Here is a 26,131-nt window from a genome sequence, read left to right as displayed (position 1 = left end):
TTGGGCACTCGGGCTCGGCGCAAACCCGCTCTCTACACAAACACCCAGCAGATGATCCAAAACCGGTGATGCATTGAGGTCTATCTATCAATACTGGCACATGTGGCTATCCATTAGCAGAAACGACATATTCTTGAAATAACCCGCAGACGCTATACGCAAAGATACAAGCCCCCCGTTTATATGTAGTTCGTGCATCCATATCTACCAAATTCCACATAGACTCCTCGCCCCATATTTCCAAGAAAATGCAATGTAGTTCCCAAAGAGTACACAGAGTAGAAAAAGGAAAGAGTAAAATGTCTAGCGGGACCGATACGGCTCGTAAGGCGACGGACTGCGGTATCTGCTGTACGCCATCGACCCTTCTGCCTGCCATCGACTGTCAAGAGAAGCCACGTCTGTCGACGAGCGCACTGGCAGTCCCTGAGGGTTGTAGAGTAGATTCCTCTCACTCTCGTTGGACTGCTTGTAGAATCCGGACGCGTTGGAATCTGTCGACTGGAACGCTGGGTGGTCGGATATGTTCGGAAACCGCCCATGAGGCCCGTTGAAGGTCATGGAGCGTTGCGAAGGCGCTGGCGAGGCGGGTCTAGAGGATGACGGCGACCCATGCCCGGCCAGGAAACTCTTTGGCGTGTGAGATCGCTCCGTGATCAAATCATCTGGCCGTCCGTAGATACCACCGCCGAATTCCTCGCGGAAGTCGGGCCGGTCCTTGAAATAAGAGAAATCTAGTTGATGGTCTGCCACCACTTCGAACGGCGCATCTTGCGGCTGTGAGGCCTTTCCAGGCTCCGTGGCCGACATCCTGTGCATGGCGATGTCGGAGTAATCGCCAGCACCGGAGTTCATCCCTTGGCGGCCCTGGAAGAGCTTCTCGAGCGCATCGGCGGCCTTTGCATGGACCATGGGCGTGGTGAGAGGTTTGTACAATGCAGGGTGGCCGAATCTCGAGCTTAAACGCTCCGCTGCTTTCTTTCCCGTCTTCCCGTCGGCCGAGGATTCGGGATCTGAAACGATCGCCCGGTGGTAGTATAATAGCTCATCGTCAAACGAGCTCTTACAGTACAACTTGAATCCCACCAGCAAGATTGGAAGCGGAACTAGGGCAAAAACCATAGTCCACGAGCCTTTCGCTTTAATGACCAGGCCGAGGATAAAGTTGGCGAGTATGAGAGCGAATATCATGCGATTGAAAACGGCACGCCAGAAGCGACCGCCTGACTCCGTTTTTGTGATAAAGACGTATAGCAGCAGATACTTTTTCAGCCACGAATCCACTCCAAAGTAAAGCGCAGTTACCGGAAGGACAATAGGCTGTAGGGACGCGAAGCAAAATGCGATGGTCGAGTAGAACAAAAAGTAATTGAAATAGCTGGCATAATCGAATGGGGGTGGAGCAGTCCACTCGATTGCTCGTCGGGGCGTGGGACTAAACCATCGCCTGGCGATAAATGTCCAGATCATGTTGATGAGCTGCATCAGATCAACCGCCGCACCCAGATTCCTCTGGAGGAGCCAAGTCACCCAGAAAGGCGACACCTTGCATAATGCCGTCATAACGTTGACGTAAAAGGCCCCAGCGGAAATGGCTTCCCAGGCGTCCTTTTTCCTATCGGCCTCTCGGATCACAGTAGCCACAAAGGACCAAATCGCAGAGAATACAGAGAAGACGATAAGGTTGTTAAACACGAAGAACGCGTAGAGACTGTGGAGGACGTGCCGCTCTCGGGCGCTTTTTGTCGCTTTACCGGACCGGATCGCAAGGCGGCGGAATATTATCGGGAGAACGAGGTAAACCAACGATGTGATGGCCGGCGAGGCAATACCCTGAACAGCAGACCAGACTTTGGGGTTCCTAGCTAGAGATCTTTGAAAGGCGTCCCAGACCAACCCCAAGTGCGCCAGATCAGCTAAAAAGATCGCAATCATGGCGTTTGGTGCGATCCAGATAACCGTTAAGATGGTGGACCAGACTATGTTCATAAACCGCTTTCTCCTGAGTTCAGCCTTGCTGAGAGCCAGGTTTGCCCAGATGATGTCGTTGGGTCGTGTAGCCAGTGTGATATTCGTGCCGTGGGGGTGCTTTTTGCGAGCTGCATAGGCGGCCATGTGGGCGTGTTCAATGGACTCCCAGCTAGCAAAGCCGTATGACATTGCATTCCGCTTATCGATCGACTCTCGTACGTACCGAATTTCAGCTTCTAAGGTTCGAATCCGGACCGTATAGTAGTCAATTGCATCAACTTTCTCGGGAGTGTTCTCTCCCCTGAAATCCTTGATTGGCCTGCAGGTAGGGCGCTTTGCTGGAAGTCGATCCGGGTTCTTGAAGTACTTTGCCAGAATCTCTTCCAGCTCCCTAACCACTCTTTCATGCTCGTCGATCAACGCTGGGAGCTCCTTGACGTTTCGACCGATTGAGGCTCGGGGAATGGAAGCCGTCGGGTTGACTTCATCCGTCAGCCGTAGCAATCCCTCATCCGTCCTATACTCCTTCGGAATATGCGTCACCATGACCGTTCTCGCATGCAAACTCTGTTGAAACTCGGTGCTTAGGAAATATCGCTTTCGCAGCCTCCCCATTGCCCGATAATTGTGCCACAGAAAATACGCAACAATGGCATCGATCCCCCAGGCACATGCGACATGGCCCCACAGCACTTTCGGATTCGACACGTACATCGGAGTCATGGTCGTAAAAGCCGACAATCCCTTTGTGAAATTGTCACTCCCCGTCACGTTGATAGGAATCATGATCGCGCATCCGATCAGGCTCAAAATTAAGAAGATATTTCGGCACATCCGGGTGAAGCGCAGAAACACCGTGGCGTCCATCCCCACCTTATCCAGAATCTCATCTTCCCTGGTTTTGATGATAGGCGTTATCCAGGCAAACATTCCCTTGCCCAGCGGTGGAGGCGCATGTTTCCTGTCCGCATGTTTCAGCTTTGGTGCATACACCACCGAATTGCGAGGCCTGAACAACGAGAACAGCAGCGCAAGGCCAAGCGTGACACCCAACGATGTCCCTAGGGAAGCCCAGAAAGCCCGTTCTTGGAACTAGACGGCGATTTGAAAGAGTCAGCGCTGCGTCGAATGATGGAGGGATGCTGGGGAGGCGATACGGGTTCCTGGCGACGGGAGCCAAGGAAAGGCACCAAAAACTTACCGCTGACTGGAAAGGATCTTGAAGCAATTCCAAAAACTTGTCCGCAGAGGAGGGACCACCAGGGTTCTGCCTCGCAGCTATGATGCTCTCCATCCCCACGCGGTATTTCCCTTTCCTCCCCGCAACACAGGTTGCACAACCGCAATCAAGAGTTGATGATTCACAAACGTCCCGGCCTAGTCAATGCAACAAGAGGTCATTTCCAGTAGAAAACGCTTCGATGCGGGCCTTTTGGCAAACCACGAGGAACCCGTTGTTCGGAGGGCAGATGCAGGGTTGTCGGTCGGCGGCGTCGGCTGGAAGGGAACGGGGTGGAATGCAACCACAGACAACGAAGATCAAAGATGTTTGCTTTTTTCCTGAACGACAGAGAGTTGAAAGTGCTATTAATAGATTGTATTCAACGAGAGACGACGCCAGATAGCGAGAGAGAGAGATCAGGATTTCTTGTCGAGTGTGGGGAGAGGATCAGGCAATCGATGACGATCGAGAACAAAGCGATCAGCAAAGGGACTTTTTAGCGTGCTGGAAACGATCGTGATGGTGAATCAGAACAGCGATCCAAAGACACGGCTGCAGGGTCGACTCGGATTAGACAGAAAAGCGAGAGTCAGAGGGCGAAAAAAGACCAAGAGAGCGTATCACCCGACAGCCAGAAAGAAAGCAAAAAAGGGCTGCCAACTCACAGTCACCGCGTCTGCTGATGTCCCCTGCGGAAATCTCCTCTGTTGCGCATCACTGTGCCACTCCTACGACTACATATAAGGAAAAGCCAGGATCCGCGAGAAAAATGCCTACGTAAGAGGGACTGGAACTATTTCGCACTATGAAGCCCACTCCAGAGTAAAAATGGAACGGCCGAACAAGGGGCCAGAACGGGGGGTCCCCATCGCAGGGGTTCTTCGAAATCGAGGCCCCGGCGGGTTTTTCGCCTTTTTGCTGAAGAGAGACTCCACCGAGGCACCACTCGCAGGCCGTGGGAGTTGTGTGTTGCAAAATCTAAAAGAAGAAGAAGAGTCTCTGTGGGTGGGCGAGTTCATCTGTTACACACGGTCGCTTCATTTCTTGCCTTGGGCTTCGGTTTCGTTTTCGGCGTTCTGGGGGTCAAGCCTCAAGGATGGCTTTCATTGGCGACGATTCACCTGGCAGCCTTGGACGTTGGACTAATAACTAGCCGACTGGCTGACCCAGGGCCATGGAGTGGATGAGGTGGTCAGCGTGCGGATGGTGTTTTCTTTCTTTACTCTTCTGTTCTGTGCTGCTTTCGTCCGATCTTGATTTAATATTCCTCTCCAGTTAGTTCAACCAAATCGCAGAATCACAACTGAACAGAGCACAGTTCCACCGGCTCAACCCGGGTCAGCCCAAAGAATCCTCTCTTATAACCATGGATCCCAAATTACTCCTACTCCATCCGCGCCCCAAGATTCTCCCACTCAACAGCACCAGAGGGTGGCCCAGCTCCATCCCTCCCAAACCTCAACCACAAAAAAAAATAAAAATTCCATTTCCAACAAGAGGTCCCGAAAACACCTGTTTCAGCCGGCGCTGCCCTCTTATCCTGTGTTTCATACCTCCCATGGACAACCATGGTTTTGCCCGCTGTGTGCCTTTATACTTATCGGAGATCGCAAGCGGTTTCAGGGCTCGGGAAGCGGCCGCTCCAAACAAGATACGAACCTGTCCTTCCCCCCTTGCGCTGTGATGCTTTTCATTTGTTCTCGCTCCTCAGATGACAGTACTGGATCAACCCCGATGGAAAATGAAGAATTGAAATTTGCCCAAACAGAATTATATTATTGCATTTTTAAAACCTCAAAGCGTCCTTTTATTGACACAAAATGTCTCCCAGCATCGAAAGATACAAAGAGATGCGTGGGTAATTTTTTTTTTCTTCTGGGTTATTTACAGCTGGTTGGAGGTGTTGAAATCATCAAGAGCCACCTGTGTTCGTTGAGCCATGCTCTTCTCGCCGTCGCGGACCCACACGCGAGGGTCAAAGTATTTCTTGTTGGGCTTATCCTCACCGTCAGGGTTGCCCACAGCCGACATGAGGTAGTCCTTCTTCTTGAGCATATAGTCACGGACGCCGGCCATGTAGGCGTATTGCATGTCCGTGTCCATGTTGACCTTCACAACGCCATAGCTTATGGCCTCCTTGTACTCCTCCTTGGAGGAACCGGAACCACCGTGGAAGACGAGGAAGACTGGCTTGTCCTTCTGGGAACCGGTCTTCTCCTTGACGTAGGCCTGGTGCTTCTTGAGGAGTTCGGGGTGCAAGCGGACGTTTCCGGGCTTGTAGACGCCGTGGACGTTTCCGAAACCAGCGGCGATGGAGAAGTAAGGGCTGATTGGCGCAAGGGCGTTGTAGATGTTCAAGATGTCCTCGGGCTGGGTGTAGAGAGAGTTGTTGTCAACATCTTCGTTGTTGACGCCGTCCTCCTCACCGCCGGTGATGCCAATTTCCTACAAAAACTTCATTAACTCTGTGCACAGATGAGCGCCTGGATGCAGGCGAGAACTTACCATCTCGAGCCACTGCTTCATTGGGGCAGCACGCTTGAGGTACTTGGCGGTGGTCTCGATGTTCCACTCGACCGTCTCCTCAGAGAGATCGATCATGTGGCTGGAGAACAATGGCTCACCATGCTCTTTGAAGTATTTCTCATCCGCATCCATCATACCGTCGAGCCATGGGAGGAGCTTCTTGGCGCAGTGGTCAGTGTGAAGGACAACTGGGATGCCATAGATTGGGGCAATGCTGCGGATATAATGAGCTCCGGCGATGGAGCCAGCAATGGACGCTTCTTGGTTGGAGTTGGAGACACCCTACAAGTCAAGATCAGTTCGCTTGCTCCCACGAAAATGCGAGATAAAAATGAATTCTGGAGGTTTAAGCATACCTTTCCGGCAAAGTAGGCACCGCCACCTTGGGACATCTGAAGGATGATAGGAGCCTTCTTGTCGCGGGCGGCCTCAAGTGCGGCCACAGCGGTGGAGGAAGAGGTCACGTTCTACTCATTAGGAGCACAGTGAGGTCAGTTCCAAGTCCGTGAGTGCATGCCTCGATTGCTTCTACTTACAACAGCGGGGATGGCAAAGTTGTTTTGCTGGGCGTACTCGAAGAGTCTCAGGACATCATCACCGACGATGACACCGGTCTTGCGGGAGAGAACGTCGGTAACACCCATATTGGCGGTTGGCAAAGAGAGCTGTACAGCGTTCAACTTCGTCAGCCAGATCGCAATTGAGTGAGGTGAGGATCCGATTTCTGTGATTTGATTCCGCCACAATACCCCGCGATTTTGGGACCAACAAGGAGGGGCAGAGAAGTCTGAGAAAGCTATTGCTGCCGGAAGGGAAGAATCACTCACTTTTTGATTGGAAATAGAAACTTGGATTGAGACAAGTTGTAGCAGAACGGAGAGATGGAGCGGTTGGCCTAGAAGACGAACGATGGAGTGTCAGGCAGAGGTTTCAAATAAACAAAGGACGCACGAAAGTTTGTTTTATTCACCGAACTGGAGGATTCGGCGTTGCTAGCGGTGGGCTTGTTACCTACCTCACGGGCGTTGTGGTGATGGTACAGACAGGTCAGGCGTGGAAGAGGAGGAAGAGAAGAGAAGAAGAGCAGACAGGAAGAATTAAATGGCAGCGTGACCTCGACAGCGGGATTCTGGCTTCAAAACGGCAAGTTGCTCTCGATCATGACGATTTTCGTGGAATTTGCGCTTGTTTTCCGAATTGCCCCGCAATACACTGCCTGGTTCAACATTCACCCCTCTTCCCGCGATCAATAATGGAATGGGGATGCGAATCAGAAGCAATGTCTTGAGATGAAAGCAATGCTACGGGCAATCTGGATTGTTCTTCAACTCTGCTACCTGATAAATGCCAGCAATCTCAGCATCCGGCGCTGCTTCAGCCATGCGCGAAATATATGTATATCCTGCCCCTCGTCTCCATTCACTACCCCAATGTGCATTTGATATCAGCGAACAAGCTACAATTGCAATCCTCTCTTGCGCCTCCACGACTATCCCATGCTCCATAAACAGTAGGATGTAATTCTCCATCACAGAATATCATCATCCCTCCCAGAACCGCCCTGTCCGTCGTGACGTTTGCCTGTCGTCAAAACTGCCCCGCTGCGGCGAACCGAACGTCTCCAAGGCTTGGCAACATCCAACCCCTCCATCAAAAGCATCAACAATAACTAATCGATAGAGAACTGGCACGTCTGATACGGGCTGCTCGTGCAGATGGTTCCTGGCATCTTGTCGTCAAACTTGCATTCCACGCGCCCCGCACCCGTCCATTTCAAAAGCAACCACAGCGAGCAGATTCTCAACCCCTGGTTTCGCGGAGTGGTTGCGATTGGTATGAAGACAAGGGAGGAGTTGAACTTGCTGGCCCCGAAACTAAGCGGTTTTTCGAAAATCGAAGATTCTTTTGTTTTCTTTTTTTTATTTCTTTCTCTGCGAACTCGGGTTTTCCCCGAGGAGCGGCATGAACACAAAGTTCGGCATATGGAGTAACGATTTGTTCAGAATGTCCGAGAGGCCCGAGGATTTGCACCGGGATACAAAACAAGAGGCTGTGGCTGTGTCTATTTGTTCAATTCATGAGCAAGTTGAAGAGCAACGGCTAGTTCGACGACGTTTTGGCAATTTGTCTATCTCAGTCTGTATAAATACTTTCGAATCGAGCGCGACATTGCTCCAAGAACAAGCCATCAAAAAAGTCCAACAATGCAAAATATGCCCATCTTGGGTCAACTTCCAAAGAAAGGGGGTCGAGCCCCATTTTTGCAGAACCAATTCTATTTGCTGAGCCACCTTTGAACTTGTATGAGAAACAACAGACAAGACAACATTGAAGAGGATGAGGAGTGAACAACAGGAATCAGGAAAAGGGTGCGTGTGTGCCGCTAACACCTTGGATCTCGCCAAATGTTCAAAAAAGGGTATAAGTCTTCTCTTTTCATTATCATGCTGTAGAAGGATCATCGCCGGGCCGTTCCATTTCGTAAAACAACAAATACACCTCTCGCTGCATTCCCAAGACATCGCTTGTCTTGCATTCCTTGACCCTTTCGTCGCTGATCCTCCACCAGCGTTCGTTTTGACGCTTCTTTCTTCGGAAAAGCGATGCGTCACCGGATGATGGCTTACCAGGCCCCTTGGAGCCTGATTCAGGTTTGTTGGACGAGACTGCGGATGCCGGTGATGACCTCGGTGGGATCCGCGTCGCTGATGAGATGGAGGGAAGCCTGTCGATGGACGCTGATGAGAGCGGGCTTCTCTGGTTCAGGGATGGCGACGGCGCCGGCAGTGAGGAGGTAGACACCGAAGCAGAGGACGAATCGGATATCGTCAGTGGGCTTAGCTCTGCATCAGACGGCCTATGCATCGTGTGCATCCTCGGACTGGGCATGGTGGATGGATTCTCGCTGGCCGCTCTGCTCTGGGCGTAGGACCTAAACGCATCTGGAGTTGAAAACGGCGCGTACACAACATTTCGTCGGAAAGATTCATAGTGTCCACTGTGATGGCTTCCCTTGTGGCACACGATCCCCAACAGCCTGTACCATTTCCGATTGAGTATGCCGCCTAACGGTAAACGTTCTGGGAATGCCACCTTGGCGGCATTCTTCGTCGACGCGCTTTGATCAAATATGGACCTGGATAGGTGAATCGCAAGAAGCCTTGGGAATTTGGTGACCCTCATGTGCCGTGCTATTTTCCGTTTTGGTATACTTTGCGCATCGGGCATTGTGACGCCCTCTAGAGGCACCTCCGGGTCACCGTCGATCGCGGCTCGAAGGAGAGATATTTCTGCTCTAATCGCCTGCTTTTCCCGCTCAGAAACCGCACGCTGCTGCGCTTTCAGTTTGAGATCTAGTGTATAAATCAATTGGCATCTGTCGCATCGGAAATCTTCAATGTACTCAGTCTTCAGCAGCCCGTCGAAGCAAGCACTCAGAGAGGTGGAGCTTTTTTGCGGCACCTGCAATGTAAGGTTGACAAACGACGTCTGGTTCGGCTTGTATTTGTAGTGGCAGAATTGGCATTCGACCTGTGATTCCAGCATTCCCTCCAAGGGAAACCCATGTTCCTCTCTACTTGTCTCTCTCCACCGTGAACCGATCATCGACGCATCTTCCGAATCAACATCCGTGACGCTGGCAGGCGGAATCTGCAGCTTCTCCGGATCCAATTCCAACTCAGGGACCCCCGAAGGCACCGTGAGCAGCGCCCCGGCTCTTTTCCGCGCTTTATCCCCGGCATGGTATTCATCACACAGTCGCTCCGCCACCACCTGCAAAAACTCATGCGCATCCTGCTGCGTCCGACTGATCCTCGTCCGAAACGCACTCTCCAACGCCTGTATAAACCCCCTGGCCGAAATCGTCTTTCGATAAATCGGCCTCTCATTAAGTCGATCCAACATCTCCTTTAGCGCCTTAGTCACCGGCGCCTGCTGCAACTGCCGCACACCCTCCGGCGTCCGGTCCCTCGGCACATCTTCAGGGTCCGGATAGCTTTCGTAGACTCCCCTTCCCTCTAGCTCCCTCCGATGTAGCTCTCGTATCAGGTACAGCCGCAGGTCTCCCAGTCCGGCGAGCGCCTGCAGTACGGAATTGATAAAGCAATCATTGGCGGGGTTCGAGAGGCCGACGATAGTCTTCTTTCTGCCGCTGATATTCGACTCGTCGCCGTCGATCGTGAAGTTTGGGCCGAAGACGTAGAAGAGGGTGATAGCCGCGAGCGAGGCCCCCGCAGCGTAAGCTGCTATGGTCGCAGGTTTTTCCGGCATAAGATAGCAGCGCTTCGGGGATTAGGTGGCCATTGTTTCTCTCGATCGGTCAGTTGCGCCCAGGAAGAATTGAAAAAAAGTGTTGAGCTCGAATGCGGCTCTGGAAATCGAGGGTTTGGGGGAAGCGTGTATCCTTGATCAATTGATCAGTCGTACTCCGTAGTCATGTAAACGTCAAGACCTCGTTTCCCTCCTTGTCACTTGCTGTGGGCTATTTTGTGGGGGAGGTGACTGGGGAGGTAGGGTGGTGGCGGAAAAGTCGGCGGAGTGGTGCCGAGTGCAAAGGTCGGCGACGCCGGGGTTGAATGACTGACAAAAAGGATCGATTAATAGCGTTAAAATAAGTCAGGGCGCTTATAGAAGACAGGGCAGGACAGAAGGCCCACGATGGCTCGCAGAATAAAACAAAATTGTTTGCGTGAGAAGCGATGCGTGGAGGGCATTTAACTATGTTTCGTGAATTGATCTGCCTGTTTGCTTGTCCCGTCGCCAAAACTTTGTCCTGACAGCAAAATCATGGCGGGTTCGCAACACGGAGTCCAAAGCGCTAGAATGCAGGGAGAATGCGACACTGGCGAGCGGCCAACGGACTCTTCCGAGCTTCCAAATTGAAGCTTCAGAGTTTATATCCCTTGATATGGTTACATCAAGGCTTGCAGTGATGTACAGACCCAGCTAACTAGTTGTCAATCCAAGTCAACGTATCAAACGACGGAATGCTGAGGCGATATTCCATGTGGAAGCTGTGATACACTCAGTACCTGTCCTCATTCGTGTCTCAATCCAGCAGCCTTATCAAACTTGACTGGGCTGGTCTTCTTGGACTCCGAAGCATAGGCGTCGGATACTACGATAACAGCAAACAATCAATTCAAAGGCTAGAGGAGTCATGGACCCAATTAGCAGCTGGTTCCAAGTCAAGACATTGACCTAGCCGAAGCACAGAGCTCGATGTTATCGAGGCAAAGGTGTCCTGTTTCCTGATGTCCTTTCCTTCCCTATTTCTTCACAAGTTCCCACCATATCCATTCCAACCGGCTCAATATCCGCAACCTTTTCCATTAATGCACCCAAATAAATAGTATCCGTACAGATTGAAACCCCAGGATTTAGTTCTGCAGCATCGAAAAGCACGATATCAAGCAAACTGGCTTATCTAGCACCGTTGGAGTCAGAGGTCATGAATCATGGAACAAAATTATAGCAAAATTCGATGCCCATCGCCTGTAGGTTCCCAAATTCACCCCAATCGAACTCAAGCCTTGGTTCGGCTTCGAGTCCTGCTTCCAATGCCATCGGCACTCCTTGGCGTCGGCGTCTTCTGGGGTTTCTTCGCTTCGCCCTTTTTCGGCCGACCGGGTCCTCTCTTCTTCGCGCCATTTGCGGCTTCTGCATTGTTGGCAACTGTCTCGGATTCGGCCTCAGGCTCCTTTTGTGTTTTGGTCTTTTGCTTCTTCCCTGGGGGCTGCTGTCCAGTAGACGTTTCCGCCTCCGCAGCAGGGCCAGCCTCGTCGTGATCGCGTTTGTCGCCGGCGGCCTTTTCGCTGTCCGCTTCAGGCGTATCTTTTTCCTCGGCGGGTTGCGCTGCGTTGCCGTTTACTTCGGTGGGATCTTCGGCTTTGGCGGTTGACGCGTTTTCTTTCCCTTCCGTCTCAAGAGCGGGGACTATAAGACGAGGCAATTAGCCGGCAGAATGGGCATAGAATGCGCTTTTTTACATAATCTGCGTATAGATGAAGCAAGTTTCTGTATCAAAGTCGATCAAAAATGTCGATGACTAGGACCCAATAGCGCTGAGTAAAAGGCGGCCGCAAAGAACCTACCGGGCTCGACAACGGGGGCTCCATTGACCGCTTCGGCTGACATGTTTGTAGTTTTTGCCAAAATAGTTGGAACAGGTTGGTTGAGAAGGGTAAACAAGCAGTATGAGGCTCGAAATCAAGACAATTGGGACAACAATTTCGACTTGGTATATGCGCAAGTGATGAAAATGTCAATGCGATAGCGATGGGGTGAGAACAGGGCGGATCAAACAGTTGATGGGATGGAAGAAACTGGATGCGAGGTCTCGAGAGCTGATGTTGCTTACTTGATGGCGGGTGCCGTGCAGGCAAGCTTAATCCCGAGACTAACGATTGCTCACCCCGGAGCCCAGGCACACTAACGAGCTTAATTTCCCCAACACACGCTAGCCTGCTTGGGCTAGCGTAATAGTTACCTGACTAATCAACAGGCAAGCATATCATGGGAGTCTGTATGACTGGGACTCTACATAAAGATTACCTAGGTGGCCTGGTCGTAGAGCTGTCGGCACCTGGATGCGTATCACACTGCACCTTTTCTGTCCCACTGCATCCCACACTGCTTTGTGACGACTGATAGATTCCACTGTATCCCTCCACCATTCCCTCCATTTCCTGAAACACAATCTGCGCAAGCTTTGCATCTCGATAAAACACAACACCATTAGGATTCCTCACATCCAACAACGCGCCCATAGCACCTTCATATCCCGCATCAACCACACCAGTGACCATTCCCACCCCAGACCGCCACAACGACGACCTCACAAAAACACTCGCCATGCAATTCCGCGGCACCTGCACCGTCTCGTTGAAATCAATCAAGTAGGCCCCCGGTTGCAGGGTAATCGTGTGGCTGGCACGGTCAAAGGGCAGGTTCGAAATTTTGGCCGCCTGGCGCTTGGTATTGTCAAAGTCAATCGTGGCCGCTGAGGTCCATTTGGAAACCTGGCGGAGAGTGAGGTCGACGCCGCATGGCTGCTGCTGCTGGGCGACGTGTCGCAGGTTGCGGACCAGGTGGCGGGTGACGATTTCGACGCCGCTGAGAATCATGGTGTACCTTCAGGCCTCAGGAAGCAAAATCGGGCTGGTGACCGATTTGAGCTGGTCAATATTTTTCCATTAAATCATTGTATGGGGGAGGGTTTTCCGTATGGTTGGCTGGAACTCCGTTGGTTAAGGAGGACGCGTCAAGGCGCGAAAAAGCGCGCGACGCGAATCGAAATGGAGTTCATTGATCTACATAGTGTCACTTCCTAGCATTATTAAGATGTATAGGATCCCACAAAGGAATTGATTAAAATTATTCTCATTGAGCTTCATTAATGAACCAAGGCCACAAATGAAAGAGTAGAGGGATATGTGATTCATCCCTCATTTCTGCAAGTGGTGTGAAAACAGGTAAATAAACGGCATAAAACCTGGAAATAAAGGTTCCTACAAAACCCATTTCAAAAGGTATCATTATATTTTCAAGCACCTGAAAGTCTCCAAACAGGATGAGATGGACATCCTTTTCAAATCAGCCTCGAGTATATCCTCCTCTAAACTCGACCAGATGCATTTCTGTTGGCATCGAGTGGCGTATTCACGGCTTTTGAATCTCCTCAGAAGGCATTTCAGCGTGCGGAAAAACGGTCAAGAATCCGTCGGGATCAAATCAGTCAATGCCGAAGCATGTACCCCACAGCAGTCAACCTTGGTAAAGGCCCTCCATCTTCATTCACGGCCAAGCCATCGAGTCGCACGCACGAACCGTAGCATCGGATCTAATTGCCTGGATATTGAATAGGTAGAAAGCTCTTTCGGGATGGCCGTCATGTCACGTCCATCAAGTTGGTCACTGGGGCGGTAGACGACGGGTACTGAAAAGTCGACGTTGGTAGAAGAAGGCAATGTCCCCCATAAGTTGACTCTTGTTGGTTGTGTGCTTCCAGGCAAACAAACTGCAGTTGCTTCCATCGGCCGTACAGCGTACTGGAATACATCCAGAAACGGACAGGGTATTGTTAGGAGAAATCCAATCACGCAGTAGGTCGTGATAATATTGGTAGCAGCAGGCTTTTCCTAGTGATAAATAAGAACGTCCCGAATGTTTGAGAAGAACAGTTACCCCAAGGTGGGGAGTAAACCGTTTTCTATGGCGTTGACTAAGGGGAGAAAGTCCTGTTTTTCCTTATCGTTCTTAGGCTGCGCTGCCACAGCGGATTCTCCATCCGGCAAGAGTTTCTTCGCCACCGATATGAGCCGTGATGCTTGAGCATGTTTGTCTTGCTTGATACAGAGTTGAGCAGCTTCGAGATACAATTGTAGAAGTGCCGAGGAGTGGCGATCTGGAGGTATTCGGGCCTGAGAGAATATTTCGGCGTGTTTAATGGCAAAACTTGGGTTGGGATCGATTGGGCGATACAGGCCTAGTTTTGCTTTCCAAAAATACCTTCTGACCTGGATCGCTGGCTCTCCCACATCCTGAAATATCTCACTGAAATCATCGAACAATTGAACCGGAATGCTCTTGATTTGCGATGCAGGGAGCGAGCATATCCGGCGAGCTAGACGCGAAGCAATAGATAGTATGTAAGGCGGGAGGTGGCTATAATCACCACGCACGGGGGCACCGCACGCTTCCATCAAGAATCGCAATGCGGCGACAATCCCCTCGCCCCAGCTGCACTCGGCTGAGATATATGATTCAAGAACGATATATTGGGGCGAATGCGTGAAAACCTTTTTGAAATTGGGAGTGCATGGGACCTCACGTCGGATTTCGTCTAACCATTTCATCACGGTAGGTTGATGGCGTGCATTGACCATGTACGGCATTACTGATTGGACGATTTCCCGATTACGGAAAAAGTCCCTTCTCGATAGCTGATCTGTGGATGACAGCCAGGAAAGGATCAAGCGATCCACGTTTGACTCACTCATCCTAGCGCGCCTCGTCTCCCGTGGCATTCCATCTAGTTGGAGCCGGTGTAGACGGAGGCATTCATGAACGGTACTGGCATCGGCAATACCTGAGGCTATGGCACGATCTAACACCAGTATAGGGTCCTCCACTGGTGCCTGTGACTGAGCATCCTGTTGCCTGGTTCTTGGTTGCTGAGGGATGGTGCTGAAGAGAGGGTGGTTCAGGATCGAACTTAGATGCTGATCGGCATTGATAGAGCGGACTGGTTTGGAGACGGTCTGTGGTTCCTCTGACTGCACGGGCGGGTGCTCACGGTCGAGTTGGCGACGAAACGAGGATGTCAAGATTGAGAGCAACTGCTCGGATTCGCGTGGGGTACGGGGAAGGGGAGGGTGGATTTTTGAAGTGAGGTACTTGAAGGCTTGAGTGCCGGTAATCTTCATGGCAGAGCGCTTATTTCTGGCGATTAGTCGATAAAGAGTAGTCAGTAATTGATCCAGCGAGGTTCTGTTGGCAAGTGAGGGAAAAGGGCTTCACATTGACGCAGTTGGAACAGCATGATGCCATCACCGACCGTATGATCTGAGCCAAGGCAGAGCCTGAGTCAGCACTCTCCAGCCCTGTGCAGCATCCCAGTCTATTGAAGGCGGCAGTAGATCGAGGCAGGGCCCAGGGGACATCAACTCACCACTGCAGCTGTTCTGGCAGTCCCTCTTCTCCATCAGCAATGTGAATCCGGCCGTCAATCTTTGTCTGCTGCCGCCGCCTCCAGTTTGTGGCTTGTGAAAAGACGCTTGTACGACATGTTACGCTGATACAGACGGCAAACCTGTGGCTCTGATACTGTAACCCTCTATAACACCGCCCACTAGCGCACGCCATCCAGCCGCTGGAACCAAAAAACAAAACGCGCGAAACCTCGCCATCCCAGTTCCCTTTCAAACTTCTTCTGTGCTCAAACATCTTCACCTCCGCCTCTTCAACCATTCTGCATTTTCCTTTTCGTTTTTCTATATTTCACGTCTACCTATCGGTTCTCAGCTGCTCTGCGTGGCCTTCATTGCAGGGAGCCTTGTCTGCTGCTCTTTCGCCTTTTCAGTTGTCTTGTGCTTCTTGAAAAAATCTCCCTGCAACAGCCTCCTCTTCCCAGCTCGTCACCCTCACGCACACGACCTCTTCTCTAACACGCTCACGCACTCTCATCTCTTTTTCTTGCCCTCATAACATATTCCTTCCGCTTACAAGCGTCCCATAATGTCTGAAATTCACACTCGTGGCCGGGGTTCGGCCCGTGGTGGCAGGGGTGGTCACAACTTCAGAGGCGGTCGCGGTGGAGCCAGAGTATCAAAGTCAGCAAACCAGGACACTGCTGGATCGCCATCATTTGAAGAAGAGGGAGAGCTGGGCCAGCTGAAGAAGAAGTACTCGAGCCAGCTGCCTATGATAAAGGAACTGTTTCCCGACTGGACAGACGAGGATATTGTGTCTGCCTTGGAGGATGCCGATGGAGTTCTTGAGATCGCTATTGAACGCATTTCTGAAGGTTTGCCCCCCATATTTTCGCGCCAAAGAAAACAATCGTATCTAAGCGTCCTCTGTTTAAACTAGGCAATGTCTCACAGTGGGGTGAGGTGAAGAAGAAGCATGCCGACAGGCCACGTCCCAAGGCAAAGGAAGCGCAATCCATTCCAACTGAGACAACAGCTTCTCAATCTCGTGGCGCCCGTCCTCGCGGAGGATTCGAGGGCCGTGGACGTGCTCGTGGAGATCGTGGACGTGGAGGCCGTGGTGGCAGAGCTGCTCATGTTAACGGTTCTCGGCCCGACAAGCCTACCACTCAAGCATCTGTACCTTCGGAAACCGCACAAGTCCCACCGGATTCCTGGGCTGTGGATGGGGATGCAAAGGAGGCTGCCGATAAAGCTGCTCAAGACGTTGCGAAACCGACAGCAGAGCAACCACAGAAGACCAGCTTGATCCCCGAAGGAACAAAGAAAGGATGGGCCAGTTTGTTTGCAAAACCAACTCCGCCTCCTCAAAAGAAACCACCGCCGTCAGCTCCCGCTGCTCCTGTTCCAGAGAAAGGGCCCGAAAGCGTTGCGCCAGAGCAGCCCACTGACCAACACCCCTCAGAGCCAGATGGAACCCATGTTGAGGAGACTCCGCAGGTATCAGAGGTGGCAGCTTCAGAGATGCAGTTACCCGCCACCTCTAATGAGCCAAAGGAGGATGCTGCCACATCTATACAAGAGGAAACCCAAACTGAGCCGCAGCCAACACCGGTGACGGCAGATGCTAGTGTGAGCACGACCGATGATCAATCGCAACAACAGCACCAGTCGCTAGTGCAGGAACAGCCGCCACGCCCTGCCGTGCCATATACTCCTACGCCTGCTTACAAAACAACCCCGGGTCGCTCACATTTCCAGCGCCGTCTCTTGGACCAACAAGAAGCAGTTGTCATGCCTGGCAATCACGCTGTTGATCGTGCTGCCGTCCAGTTTGGCAGCATGGGATTAAACGGATCAACGGAAGAAGTTGATATTGACGAGCAGAGAGAAGAACCTGAAACTCGCCCTCAGCCCCCCCAACACTCCCCTATCGCCCCTCGAGCATCTCTCCCTCCTTCGGCGCGCGCTCCGGTTCCTGGTGAAACCGTTGCACCCACCCCACGAGCCGCTCCCGGCCTCCCTCCTGTTCCTCCCACCACTACTGCCGAAACCTCCTTCAACGACTTTAGCCGATATGGAGAGGCTCAGAAGCCGTACGATCCATTCGGCCAGCAAGTTGAACAGCCGCAACCACACCCTCAAACTCAAGAGCCGTTCTCTAACCAAGCCAATCTTCCATCCCAGCCCACCGTCACCACAGGCGCTGACTATTCTGCGTTCTACGGCGCTGAACCAGTCCCGCAACCCTTACTACTACGGTGGTTATGCCCAGCCACAAGACGTTGGTGCCCAACGAACTGCCGCTGGATTTAGTGCTACAGGAACTGAAGCCCAGACTCAGCCTCCATCCACCCAGGCTCCTGCCCGCTACGGCCACGTTGAAACTACTAATAGTGGTCAAAACACACCTAATCCTACATTGCCTGGCCAAGCACAACCAAACCAGCCCACTCATATGCCCCAAGCTCAAGGCCATGGTGCTTTTAACTACGGCTATCCTTATTATTCCAACCCTCATTATCCCAATACATACATTAGTCAGATGGGCCAGCAACATCAATATGGAAGAAATCGCCCGATGTATGATGATGTTCGACGGTATGAGGAGCATTATCTGCCCCATAGCAATCAGTTTGGGTATGGCAGCCAGTATGCTCCTTATGGCAAGGGCGGAATGTATGGGCAGCCCCAGCACGCTTTCTCCTACGAACACTCCTCAACCCCCGCCAACACCGGCGCCTTCACCCAAGGCGTGCCAGCTCGTGACCCTGGCTACGGCCGCACGGGATCTACCCAGCCAACAGAAGGCCAACAATCGACCGGCAGCAACGCCTTTGGCGGTATTTCTGATGTATTCGGGCGCACCCAGTTTGGCCAGAACCAGCCCGTAGCTCCTCAACAGCCGGGTAGCGGTGAAGAGACCTCCAAGGCATTTGAGGCGTCTAAGGCCGGTGGTCCAAGTCCTTCTGTCTCACAAGCCAACCGTCCAGGATCGGCGGCGAATAATGTGCCAAGTCAACCTGCTGCGAGCCAGGTCGGCCTGCCACCTGTACCAGCTCAACAAGGAAGTCAGCAGGCGTTTGGAAATTATCCTCACCTTAACCCTCAATATGGAGGTCTTGGTGGACTGGGTACGCACCACCAGACTGGAGCTTCTCAGACTCATCACCAGGGTGGAGGCTATGGAAATTACGGCGCCGGTTTCGGTAGCAACTACTACGGGAACACTGGTCGTGGTGGTGGATGGGGTGGAAACTATGGGCACTAGACAAGCCAACCACTAGTTGCTTGTGTGGTTCTCGCCTGAATCATTCAGGAGAACGTATCCCGATGGGAACCCTTTTGACACGGCAGACCTCGAATCTTCTTCACGGTATTGGCTCTTTTCACGCCTCCCTTATGCTTGATTGTTTCACCATATCATTTGCTTGCTGATGTATTTCCTTGCCTCTCTTCTCTCTTCTGGTTGCTGGTGAAGGTCGGATGGGATCTTTTTTACCGTCAACATAAAAAAAATATGCTGCGAATTTCCGCGACCTGCATGCTTGTGTTTGCATGAATTCTCACGGTTTTGTTTCTCTTTTCTCCTATCGAGTTGATATTACTTTTCTTGATGTTATGCCCTGGGAACATGTACCAACTACTAGTTACTCATCAGTTATTTGTATTCTGGAGAACTGGCTGGCTTTACGGACGTCTGGTTTCGATGGAATGGAATGACCGCGAGGAAAAGACGAATTTGCACTTTTTAGCTACTGGGCCGGAGGACGAAAATGAGTCTTTTCAGCTTTTTGTTATCTAATGGGAAACACATGGTAGCCTTCTTTTTGGCACATCGCAATCTGACCTGCAATTAATTCCTCTCGAGCCCAGAATAGAATAATCGCCTTGCCCATTCGTTTACCGTGCGTCACCCATTGCATGTTGAATCGTAACCGTTGCGTGGACGGATGCCTGCCAAGCCTCCAGACCGCACGCTTGAGATGCTCCTCGAAAGACTTCAACCGCTCAGGCGACCACAGCCAGCAGGGACCAGCACTGGCCTTTTCTCGCCAACACCGCCCGGCTCGTGGCTGACGATTCATGGCGCGTCATCCTGGACAATTGACGCTTCGCCCTATTGCAGGAGCGGCTAGGTTACTGTTGGTTTTGCTTTTGCGCCTGGAGAAATATCGCTGCCTGGGACGGGGCCAGCATGCAACATGTGCCCACTTGGAGCTAAACTATGCTCGAATCGTTCGAGAGACGATTGTGATACGCAATTGGGGATCGTTGCTATTATTACTATGAGACTTCTTGGATCTGATGTCGGCCAAAAAGGCCCGTCAAGGGCAAGATATAAACCCTCTTCTGCCCATATGGCTATGTGGTCTTTTTCTTGACAATTCCTCAGTCAAGCTTTCTTTATCTTATTTCCCGCTTCCTCGTGGTACGCGAAGATCGTAGCTTCGTGCCTGGACCGGAGCAATGACCAATCGATGCGAGGGGGTCGATTTCAGCAGTGATGACATTCCATGGGCGTACTGTCCGTCATTCCCAGCGGCAGTTTTGTTCGCAGCCCTGTTCTTCCTCCTTACCGTGACACATGCCGCCCAAGCATTCCTTTTCCGAAAGGTACGGAATGGACGCATGCTCCTTAAGATCAGCCTGAAAACTAACAGTTGGAAACGCAGAAATTTTGCTGGGTCATCCTGATGTCGTGTATATGGGAGACAGGCGGTTTTGCGCTACGATCTTATTCGACCCAGCGGTTGCGGTCCCTAGGGCCTTATATCCCAGCTCAAATCTTGATCATTCTAGCGCCGTTGTGGCTCAATGCGTTTATTTATATGGTGCTCGGCCGCATGATATATTTCTTCCTGCCAGAGCAAAAGTGCTTTGGTATCTCGGCGAAAAGGCTTACCTTGATATTCGTCATCCTTGATGTTACGGCTTTTCTGGTCCAAGGCAGCGCCAGCAGTTTGCTCTCGTCGGACGACCCAAACACCATGAACATTGGGAAAAATTTATGTTAGTCACTCCCGAGATTCCAGCTTACCCTTTTTTTGCAATCCGCTAATCCTAAACGTGATCTAGACATGGGCGGCATCGGTGTCCAAGAATTCTTCATCCTCGTATTCGTTGGCCTGGCGATTCGCTTCCACTATAAAATGACATATGTCGAAGCCATCCATCCACCGTCCTACCCATGGCGGCCCCTTCTCTACTGTGTATATGCCGGCCTGGCCCTGATTACGATCCGCATCATCTATCGACTTTGCGAATACGCCCAGGGCGTCCATACCCCACTCGCCAAAAACGAAGCTGCATTCTACGTCCTCGATGCAACCACCATGGTCATCGCATTGTTTCTTTTCAACATCGTCCACCCCGGCCGTTTCCTCGTTGGCCCGGAAAGCGAGTTTCCGAAAAAGGAAAAGAAAGATAAGAAGAAGGAGAAGGAGGAGAAAAAGGCTCTACGAGAAGCAGAGCGGTCGAAGAAGAGAAAAAGGTCGTGGAGGAGGAGAAAGGAGGGCGATCTAGAGGCGGATGGTGATGAGACGTCGTCACGCGAACTCGGGAATCAGGAGTTTTCGGATAACGCACAACCAGGCCTCTTACCTGAACACGGCGGTGGCTATCATTGATCAATTTGATGTTTCAAAAGAAGGTGAAGATACCCTTAGACTTAGCGCTTGGCCCTTGATTCTTTGATTTCTTTCTGTGCTTTTCAAATGAATGGAGCTTATGGCAGAAAAGTCTATATACGCATGGATGTTCTACAGTGTTAATTCGGATTGGATGTGCCCGATATGTATATATGCCGCAATTGTACATATGTCTAACTGTCAAAGCGAACTATTTGGTCCGGCGAATCTAATTCATTGTTTGCTATGGATAATATCACGATAATGCAACCCGAACTCGCCCTCTATTAGGCACCGTAGCTACTATGTACTTTCGGGGCTTATCAGTAGAGAAAAAGAGGAACAACCAACATTGGGAAAGTGGAGAAGCGCTAGGCACGCAACATCTCAGACCGTGACCTCACTTCGCTCCAGGTGTCTATTCGACACTGGGTTCAAGCGCAAGTCCGAGTCCTCTGCCTCCATCAGTATGATACGGCGGAGCCGCATTCTTCGCCAAATCCGGATCGAACCGCCAAACGCCGTTGGTCTTGTCGCTTTCGATGGCAACGCCAGCAGGACCGGTTACTCCCAGCATGCCTAGCAGCTTTGTGAACACTTTATCTTCCTCAATTTCCACCCGCCGAAAGAATCTGCGCTCCCACTCCCGGCCTTCGTCCCGCTCTATCTTGCGTAATTCTCTCTGGGCATTTTCTATTTTGGTCTTTGCGACAGAGGTTGCATCCATATCGCCGCGGTCGATGGCTTCGGCAACATCCCTCCAGGCGCGTCGAGACTCGTAGATATCCTGGTCTTCCAGTTTTGCGAGGCTAAGGGGCGTAGTGGTCATGGTTTTGACGTTGTACTTTTCAATTTCAAGCTTCTTGCCCCTTGCTTCTTTGAGTACAAACTCCTTCGACCACTGGCCATTCGCGGTGTAAATAGGGTTCGTTTCCCCTTCGCTTTCATGGTATAAGATTGCGCTGAACGTGTTCTTTTTCCCGCTCAACCAACCTTTCCCGGAATAATCGATTTTGGCAATGTAACCCGTGGAGCTAACGATCTGGCTCGAGCGATCTAATTCAACAAAGGGCGTGCCGTATATTAGGGACTCGATATGCAGGGAAGGCAGCGTGATTAAGTAAGTCTCGCGTTCGGCAGCGGATGTGTTGGGAGTGGGCAGCGAATAGATTGCATGTCCGATTTGTTTTACGTTGATGGTACTTGAGAACGAAGCTTTCTGTGCATTGTAGCCTTGTAACTATGCCATAGTTAGTGCATGTTCGCTGGCTTGAGTTATGCAAAAACATACCTCAACACCATGCTTTCCATTTTCAATCGAATATGCTGTCACAGGCGGATGGTGACTACATCAGAACACCAGGGTGTCAGCTAACCATAGCAACTGGTCACGATCGACAAGACACACCTGACTTGTTCACTAAACAGTTCTGTCTCTCCAGCATCCTCGTGATCCCATTTGCCTAGAAACAGCTCACCCAGAAACGGATTCAGCGGCTTTTTCTCACTCCCAAGTTTCTCGCTTCTGGTCGCATACTGCTGGTGCAGTGTGCTCAAGAACCACTTCAGCACCAGCAACGCTCTCTTTGCCGGGTCCGGCTCCTTTGCTGGTGCAACAAAGAGCGCTGGGTGTTCAGCCCAGTAAGCGGAGTATTCGACGAGCGAGGTGCCGGAGAGAATGAAGGGAGGGGCGGTAAGGGAGGAAAGGTCGCCGTTGAACGAAGCAATTGACTACATAGACATGGATATTAGCTTGGAGAACAATTTTGCACACACGACAGCGGGCAACAAGCAACTGTTTAACTTGCCTTGAGGAAAGAAGACCAGGATCCTCGACTCGCGGCGGGGACTGCAGACCCCTCTCCGGTGGAGGTGGACATGGTGCTTTGATGCAGAGAAGTAGGGGAGCAAGGGGGAATAGCGCCCTAATAGGTCAATAGGAGAATGATATTCTAAAAATAAATCTATCCAAAAGAGCTCTTGTGGTAGGTTGAGCGGAGTTGGAGTGTCTGCGATGGAAGCGTTCAGATGAGGTGGTTTTGAAGTCTGGGCAGCGACGTCACTGCACGACATGTGAAGCATCTGAGAGTAGTTAGACGGTGGATTAGTTAGTGAGCTGCTCTGCAGTCTATCAAGAGAGCAGATATCTAACTATCGGCATACTCGTCACATCCCCCGACGCTTATCCTCACTTCCCAAGGCACATAGGAGACATCTAGCCAGTTGATTCATATTATTACATCTAGTTACAGTTTACCCTGGCCATTCCACATGATCCCGCCTGTCCCCCTGCCTGGCCCTCACGCACCTTCGCCTGGCGACTATGAGATTTGAGATTCTTTAGAGCAGAGCTTGCGAGCCTTTGCAACCTGGATAGGAACGTGCTCAGATGAATGGAAAATGCACCGGGCGGCGGGCTGGCGTTTACGGCAAGGTGACCGACTCGTTCACCCTCCCCCAACCGATGATATTCTAGTGTGATTGAGCTTCTATGAGGCATTTTTGTAGGCCTGCCACTCCTGGCATGAGGCTTTCGAATTGATATACTCTTCCCCCTGGAAGCACAGCCACAATGTTACGTTCTGCTCTGCTTCTCGCATGCAAGCTTTGACCAAGATTTTGGCCCAAGCATTTGATACTCAAGGGGGAGGCATCATGTCGGCACTGTTGAGCAGCTTAATAAATCTCGTTTGCCGGCCCCTTTTTCGGATGTCCTGGTGTTATTCAGAAAACACGGGCTCGATTCGACATTCAAGATTGGCTCTTTCTTCCCATGTGCTTCAAAATTATTCCCATGTCAGTTTGCAAACTGCATGCTTGGGCACGGTCGAGGCGCCTTGACGCTTTTTTCGCCATTGCAATCATATGTTGGAAACCACTTGAGAGCCTCTCTCGAATTTCGGGGTATAAAGCTCGCCTGGAATCAGGTATCACCATGGACGTGTTCCAATTCATGGAAAGGCCTTGTCTATCCATCGTCCGTTCTTCAAGTTTGGCCCTGTCACCATGGCGATTCTCAGCACAATCACGGAGAGTTGGAAGTCCTTCACTCCAACGGAGAAAAGGAATGTGGCGATTTATATCGGCGGTATCATGCTTTACAAGTTCGGCCTCGAAGCATTCAATGGCTCAATCGTAACCCTAGCCACAAACAGGTATGATTATGAGTCCATTAAGAACAACACTGTCTCCAGGACCTTCGAACGCGTTGGGCTCTTGACGGGATTAAACCAAGCCTTTCAGTGCGTGGGCTCCATTCTGATTGCCCCCCTGGTTAAAAAGTTTCCGACGAAGAATGTTCTTTCAAGTGCAATTCTTGTGTTTGGAGTTCTCAGCGCACTTCTCCTAATCATCGACGCTGCAACGGGCGGCACATTTGTCCCGGCCGAATTCCGGAAGAAGCACCCAAAAGATGACTTCCATTACTATGGCGATTATAATACTGATGGAATGATTCCCATATATTGTATTGCTGGCATCGCTTATGGCATGGTTGAATTAATTCGACGAGTCATTCCGCGAGATATCGTTGGCGGGAATGTTCACAAACTCCGTCGAATGGATTCGCTTGTGCATGTGGGTATCGGTCCTATATATCCTTCATCAGCATTCTTTAACCTTTGGTTTTAGATCTTTTACGAGGTCGCTGGGACGTCCGGAGCCTTTTGCACAGCGCTGGGACTGATCCCTCGGTTCGGCAACAATTTCGCGTTCTTGATCACGCCGATATTCTTCCTGCTTGCGTCAATCACCTGGTTCTTCATCACGATCCCAGGCTTCCACTCCCATAATCCAAATCTACTTGAAAAGCAGCCAACCTACATCAAGGCTGTAGTCGGCGGCTTTTGGCTCTTTGGCGAGTCTGTATGGACAGGCGGCAAGATAATATTTACCACCCGCAAATATGTTTGGCTCTTTTCTGGATACGCAATCGCGTTGTACGGGCACCGATACTTGGAGAATGGCATTGCTCCGGCCGTTGCACGTCGTTACTTGGGCAATTCAGCGTGGTCCCAGATCATGGTTGGCGGCTCCAACCTCGGTGAACTCCTGGGTGCTCTGTGTGTTTTCCTTTTCACCAATTGGATCCAGACGCCCATCCCATGGCTTCGTCTCGACTCGCTCATGCTCCTGATTGTGTGGTATATTCCATACTGGAGGCCGCCACAGCTGGATGTGCGCCAGGCCTGGATTGTTGCCGCGACTTTTATTCCCATTTCATTTGGATGGGCTGCGGGAGACGTCTCCCTCGCGGCCTATATCCAAGCAAGTCTCGCCCGCACAGAAGCTCAGACAAAGAATGTCTCTGCCCTTGGCGCAGTCATGGCATTCCTCTACTCCACATACATCGTCACGTATGCGATCACATCGCCGCTTCTTGGCCGTTATATTGATCGTGTTTACATGGAGACTGGCGGCGCGGACGGCGGTGGGAACATTTATGAAGCGATCCAGAACGTGGGAGGGGTGCAGTTTACCTTGATCTTTGTTCTAGTTATGACAGCGACGTTCATTCCCAAAGGCGCGTTTGCGCTGAACCCGAAGATGTTATTCAATGAGAAGCTGGACCAGGATTTATCGGGGGACGATGACGATGCGATGAAAGGCAAAAATCCAGACGGACGTGAGGGCGAGAAGGCGGATATCGTGAAATCATCTCCTGTCCCTGCACCTTGAGGTTACTATCGTATTATCTGAAGTTTTGCACTGGAAGTGTCTTTGATAATAGCTATTGTTTAATCTCTCCTTTTTTAGCCCAGATGTTAATAGTTTTCCCGTTGCTCCACTGACTAATTCCGAGGTTGCTTTGCTCGTCGAATGTTTCTATCATCTGATCAGGCTGCTGCGATGGAGTGTGAGATATCGCCCTTTTGATTACAGATATCCGGTTGTTCTGCAGTTGAAATTGGAAAATCGCAGTTCCACCTGGTGGAGAGCTGTGGAGCCCAGCCAAGCAGCGCTTGTTCAGCCCCCTCCCGTCCGGATGCACACGAGCTTCAAGGGCAGTTTGGCTGCCGACTTCCCAACAGTTGGCCGAAGTTCAAGTTGGCTACTTGTTGAAAAAGTCATTGTCCTCGAAAGCGCTATTTACATGGATGGAAATTGCTGCTGCTCAAGTCACGAGTCGC

The 26,131-nt window shown here is 51.2% G+C and overlaps 10 protein-coding genes across 10 annotated transcripts; 3 read left to right on the top strand and 7 right to left on the bottom strand.

The window, feature by feature from the left end:
- Positions 1-303: 303 nt before the first annotated feature.
- UREG_07418 (uncharacterized protein) lies at positions 304-3,265 on the bottom strand (the record flags this gene model as incomplete). Its single annotated transcript, XM_002582599.1, has 2 exons — positions 304-3,063; positions 3,173-3,265. 2 exons carry the CDS (start codon positions 3,263-3,265, stop codon positions 304-306), a joined length of 2,853 nt encoding a protein of 950 aa, XP_002582645.1.
- Positions 3,266-5,077: 1,812 nt separating this feature from the next.
- Positions 5,078-6,363, bottom strand: UREG_07417 (fructose-bisphosphate aldolase, class II; the record flags this gene model as incomplete). Its single annotated transcript, XM_002582598.1, has 4 exons — positions 5,078-5,638; positions 5,699-6,001; positions 6,076-6,186; positions 6,256-6,363. The coding sequence occupies 4 exons, from the start codon at positions 6,361-6,363 to the stop codon at positions 5,078-5,080; spliced, it is 1,083 nt and encodes a 360-aa protein (XP_002582644.1).
- A 1,798-nt stretch (positions 6,364-8,161) lies between these two features.
- On the bottom strand, positions 8,162-9,991 carry UREG_07416 (uncharacterized protein; the record flags this gene model as incomplete). The annotated part of the gene is made up of 1 exon (XM_002582597.1): positions 8,162-9,991. The coding sequence occupies one exon, from the start codon at positions 9,989-9,991 to the stop codon at positions 8,162-8,164; it is 1,830 nt and encodes a 609-aa protein (XP_002582643.1).
- Positions 9,992-11,246: 1,255 nt separating this feature from the next.
- Positions 11,247-12,846, bottom strand: UREG_07415 (uncharacterized protein; the record flags this gene model as incomplete). The annotated part of the gene is made up of 3 exons (XM_002582596.1): positions 11,247-11,656; positions 11,856-12,151; positions 12,275-12,846. 3 exons carry the CDS (start codon positions 12,844-12,846, stop codon positions 11,247-11,249), a joined length of 1,278 nt encoding a protein of 425 aa, XP_002582642.1.
- Positions 12,847-13,902: 1,056 nt separating this feature from the next.
- On the bottom strand, positions 13,903-15,147 carry UREG_07414 (uncharacterized protein; the record flags this gene model as incomplete). The annotated part of the gene is made up of 1 exon (XM_002582595.1): positions 13,903-15,147. One exon carries the CDS (start codon positions 15,145-15,147, stop codon positions 13,903-13,905), a length of 1,245 nt encoding a protein of 414 aa, XP_002582641.1.
- Positions 15,148-15,958: 811 nt separating this feature from the next.
- Positions 15,959-18,643, top strand: UREG_07413 (uncharacterized protein; the record flags this gene model as incomplete). Its single annotated transcript, XM_002582594.1, has 3 exons — positions 15,959-16,247; positions 16,313-17,468; positions 17,560-18,643. The coding sequence occupies 3 exons, from the start codon at positions 15,959-15,961 to the stop codon at positions 18,641-18,643; spliced, it is 2,529 nt and encodes an 842-aa protein (XP_002582640.1).
- Positions 18,644-19,169: 526 nt separating this feature from the next.
- UREG_07412 (uncharacterized protein) lies at positions 19,170-19,460 on the bottom strand (the record flags this gene model as incomplete). Its single annotated transcript, XM_002582593.1, has 1 exon — positions 19,170-19,460. One exon carries the CDS (start codon positions 19,458-19,460, stop codon positions 19,170-19,172), a length of 291 nt encoding a protein of 96 aa, XP_002582639.1.
- Positions 19,461-19,842: 382 nt separating this feature from the next.
- UREG_07411 (uncharacterized protein) lies at positions 19,843-21,002 on the top strand (the record flags this gene model as incomplete). The annotated part of the gene is made up of 3 exons (XM_002582592.1): positions 19,843-19,989; positions 20,124-20,385; positions 20,452-21,002. The coding sequence occupies 3 exons, from the start codon at positions 19,843-19,845 to the stop codon at positions 21,000-21,002; spliced, it is 960 nt and encodes a 319-aa protein (XP_002582638.1).
- A 418-nt stretch (positions 21,003-21,420) lies between these two features.
- On the bottom strand, positions 21,421-23,502 carry UREG_07410 (Kes1p protein; the record flags this gene model as incomplete). The annotated part of the gene is made up of 5 exons (XM_002582591.1): positions 21,421-22,242; positions 22,294-22,348; positions 22,411-22,733; positions 22,779-23,084; positions 23,311-23,502. 5 exons carry the CDS (start codon positions 23,500-23,502, stop codon positions 21,421-21,423), a joined length of 1,698 nt encoding a protein of 565 aa, XP_002582637.1.
- A 506-nt stretch (positions 23,503-24,008) lies between these two features.
- On the top strand, positions 24,009-25,679 carry UREG_07409 (uncharacterized protein; the record flags this gene model as incomplete). The annotated part of the gene is made up of 2 exons (XM_002582590.1): positions 24,009-24,578; positions 24,633-25,679. The coding sequence occupies 2 exons, from the start codon at positions 24,009-24,011 to the stop codon at positions 25,677-25,679; spliced, it is 1,617 nt and encodes a 538-aa protein (XP_002582636.1).
- Positions 25,680-26,131: the final 452 nt, after the last annotated feature.

The sequence above is a fragment of the Uncinocarpus reesii genome, genomic scaffold (genome assembly GCF_000003515.1).
Source record: "Uncinocarpus reesii 1704 scaffold_5 genomic scaffold, whole genome shotgun sequence".
NCBI classification, from domain to species: Eukaryota; Fungi; Ascomycota; class Eurotiomycetes; order Onygenales; family Onygenaceae; genus Uncinocarpus; species Uncinocarpus reesii.
Note: the sequence above shows the minus strand (reverse complement) of the source record. Positions and strands in the feature narration are given on the sequence as shown.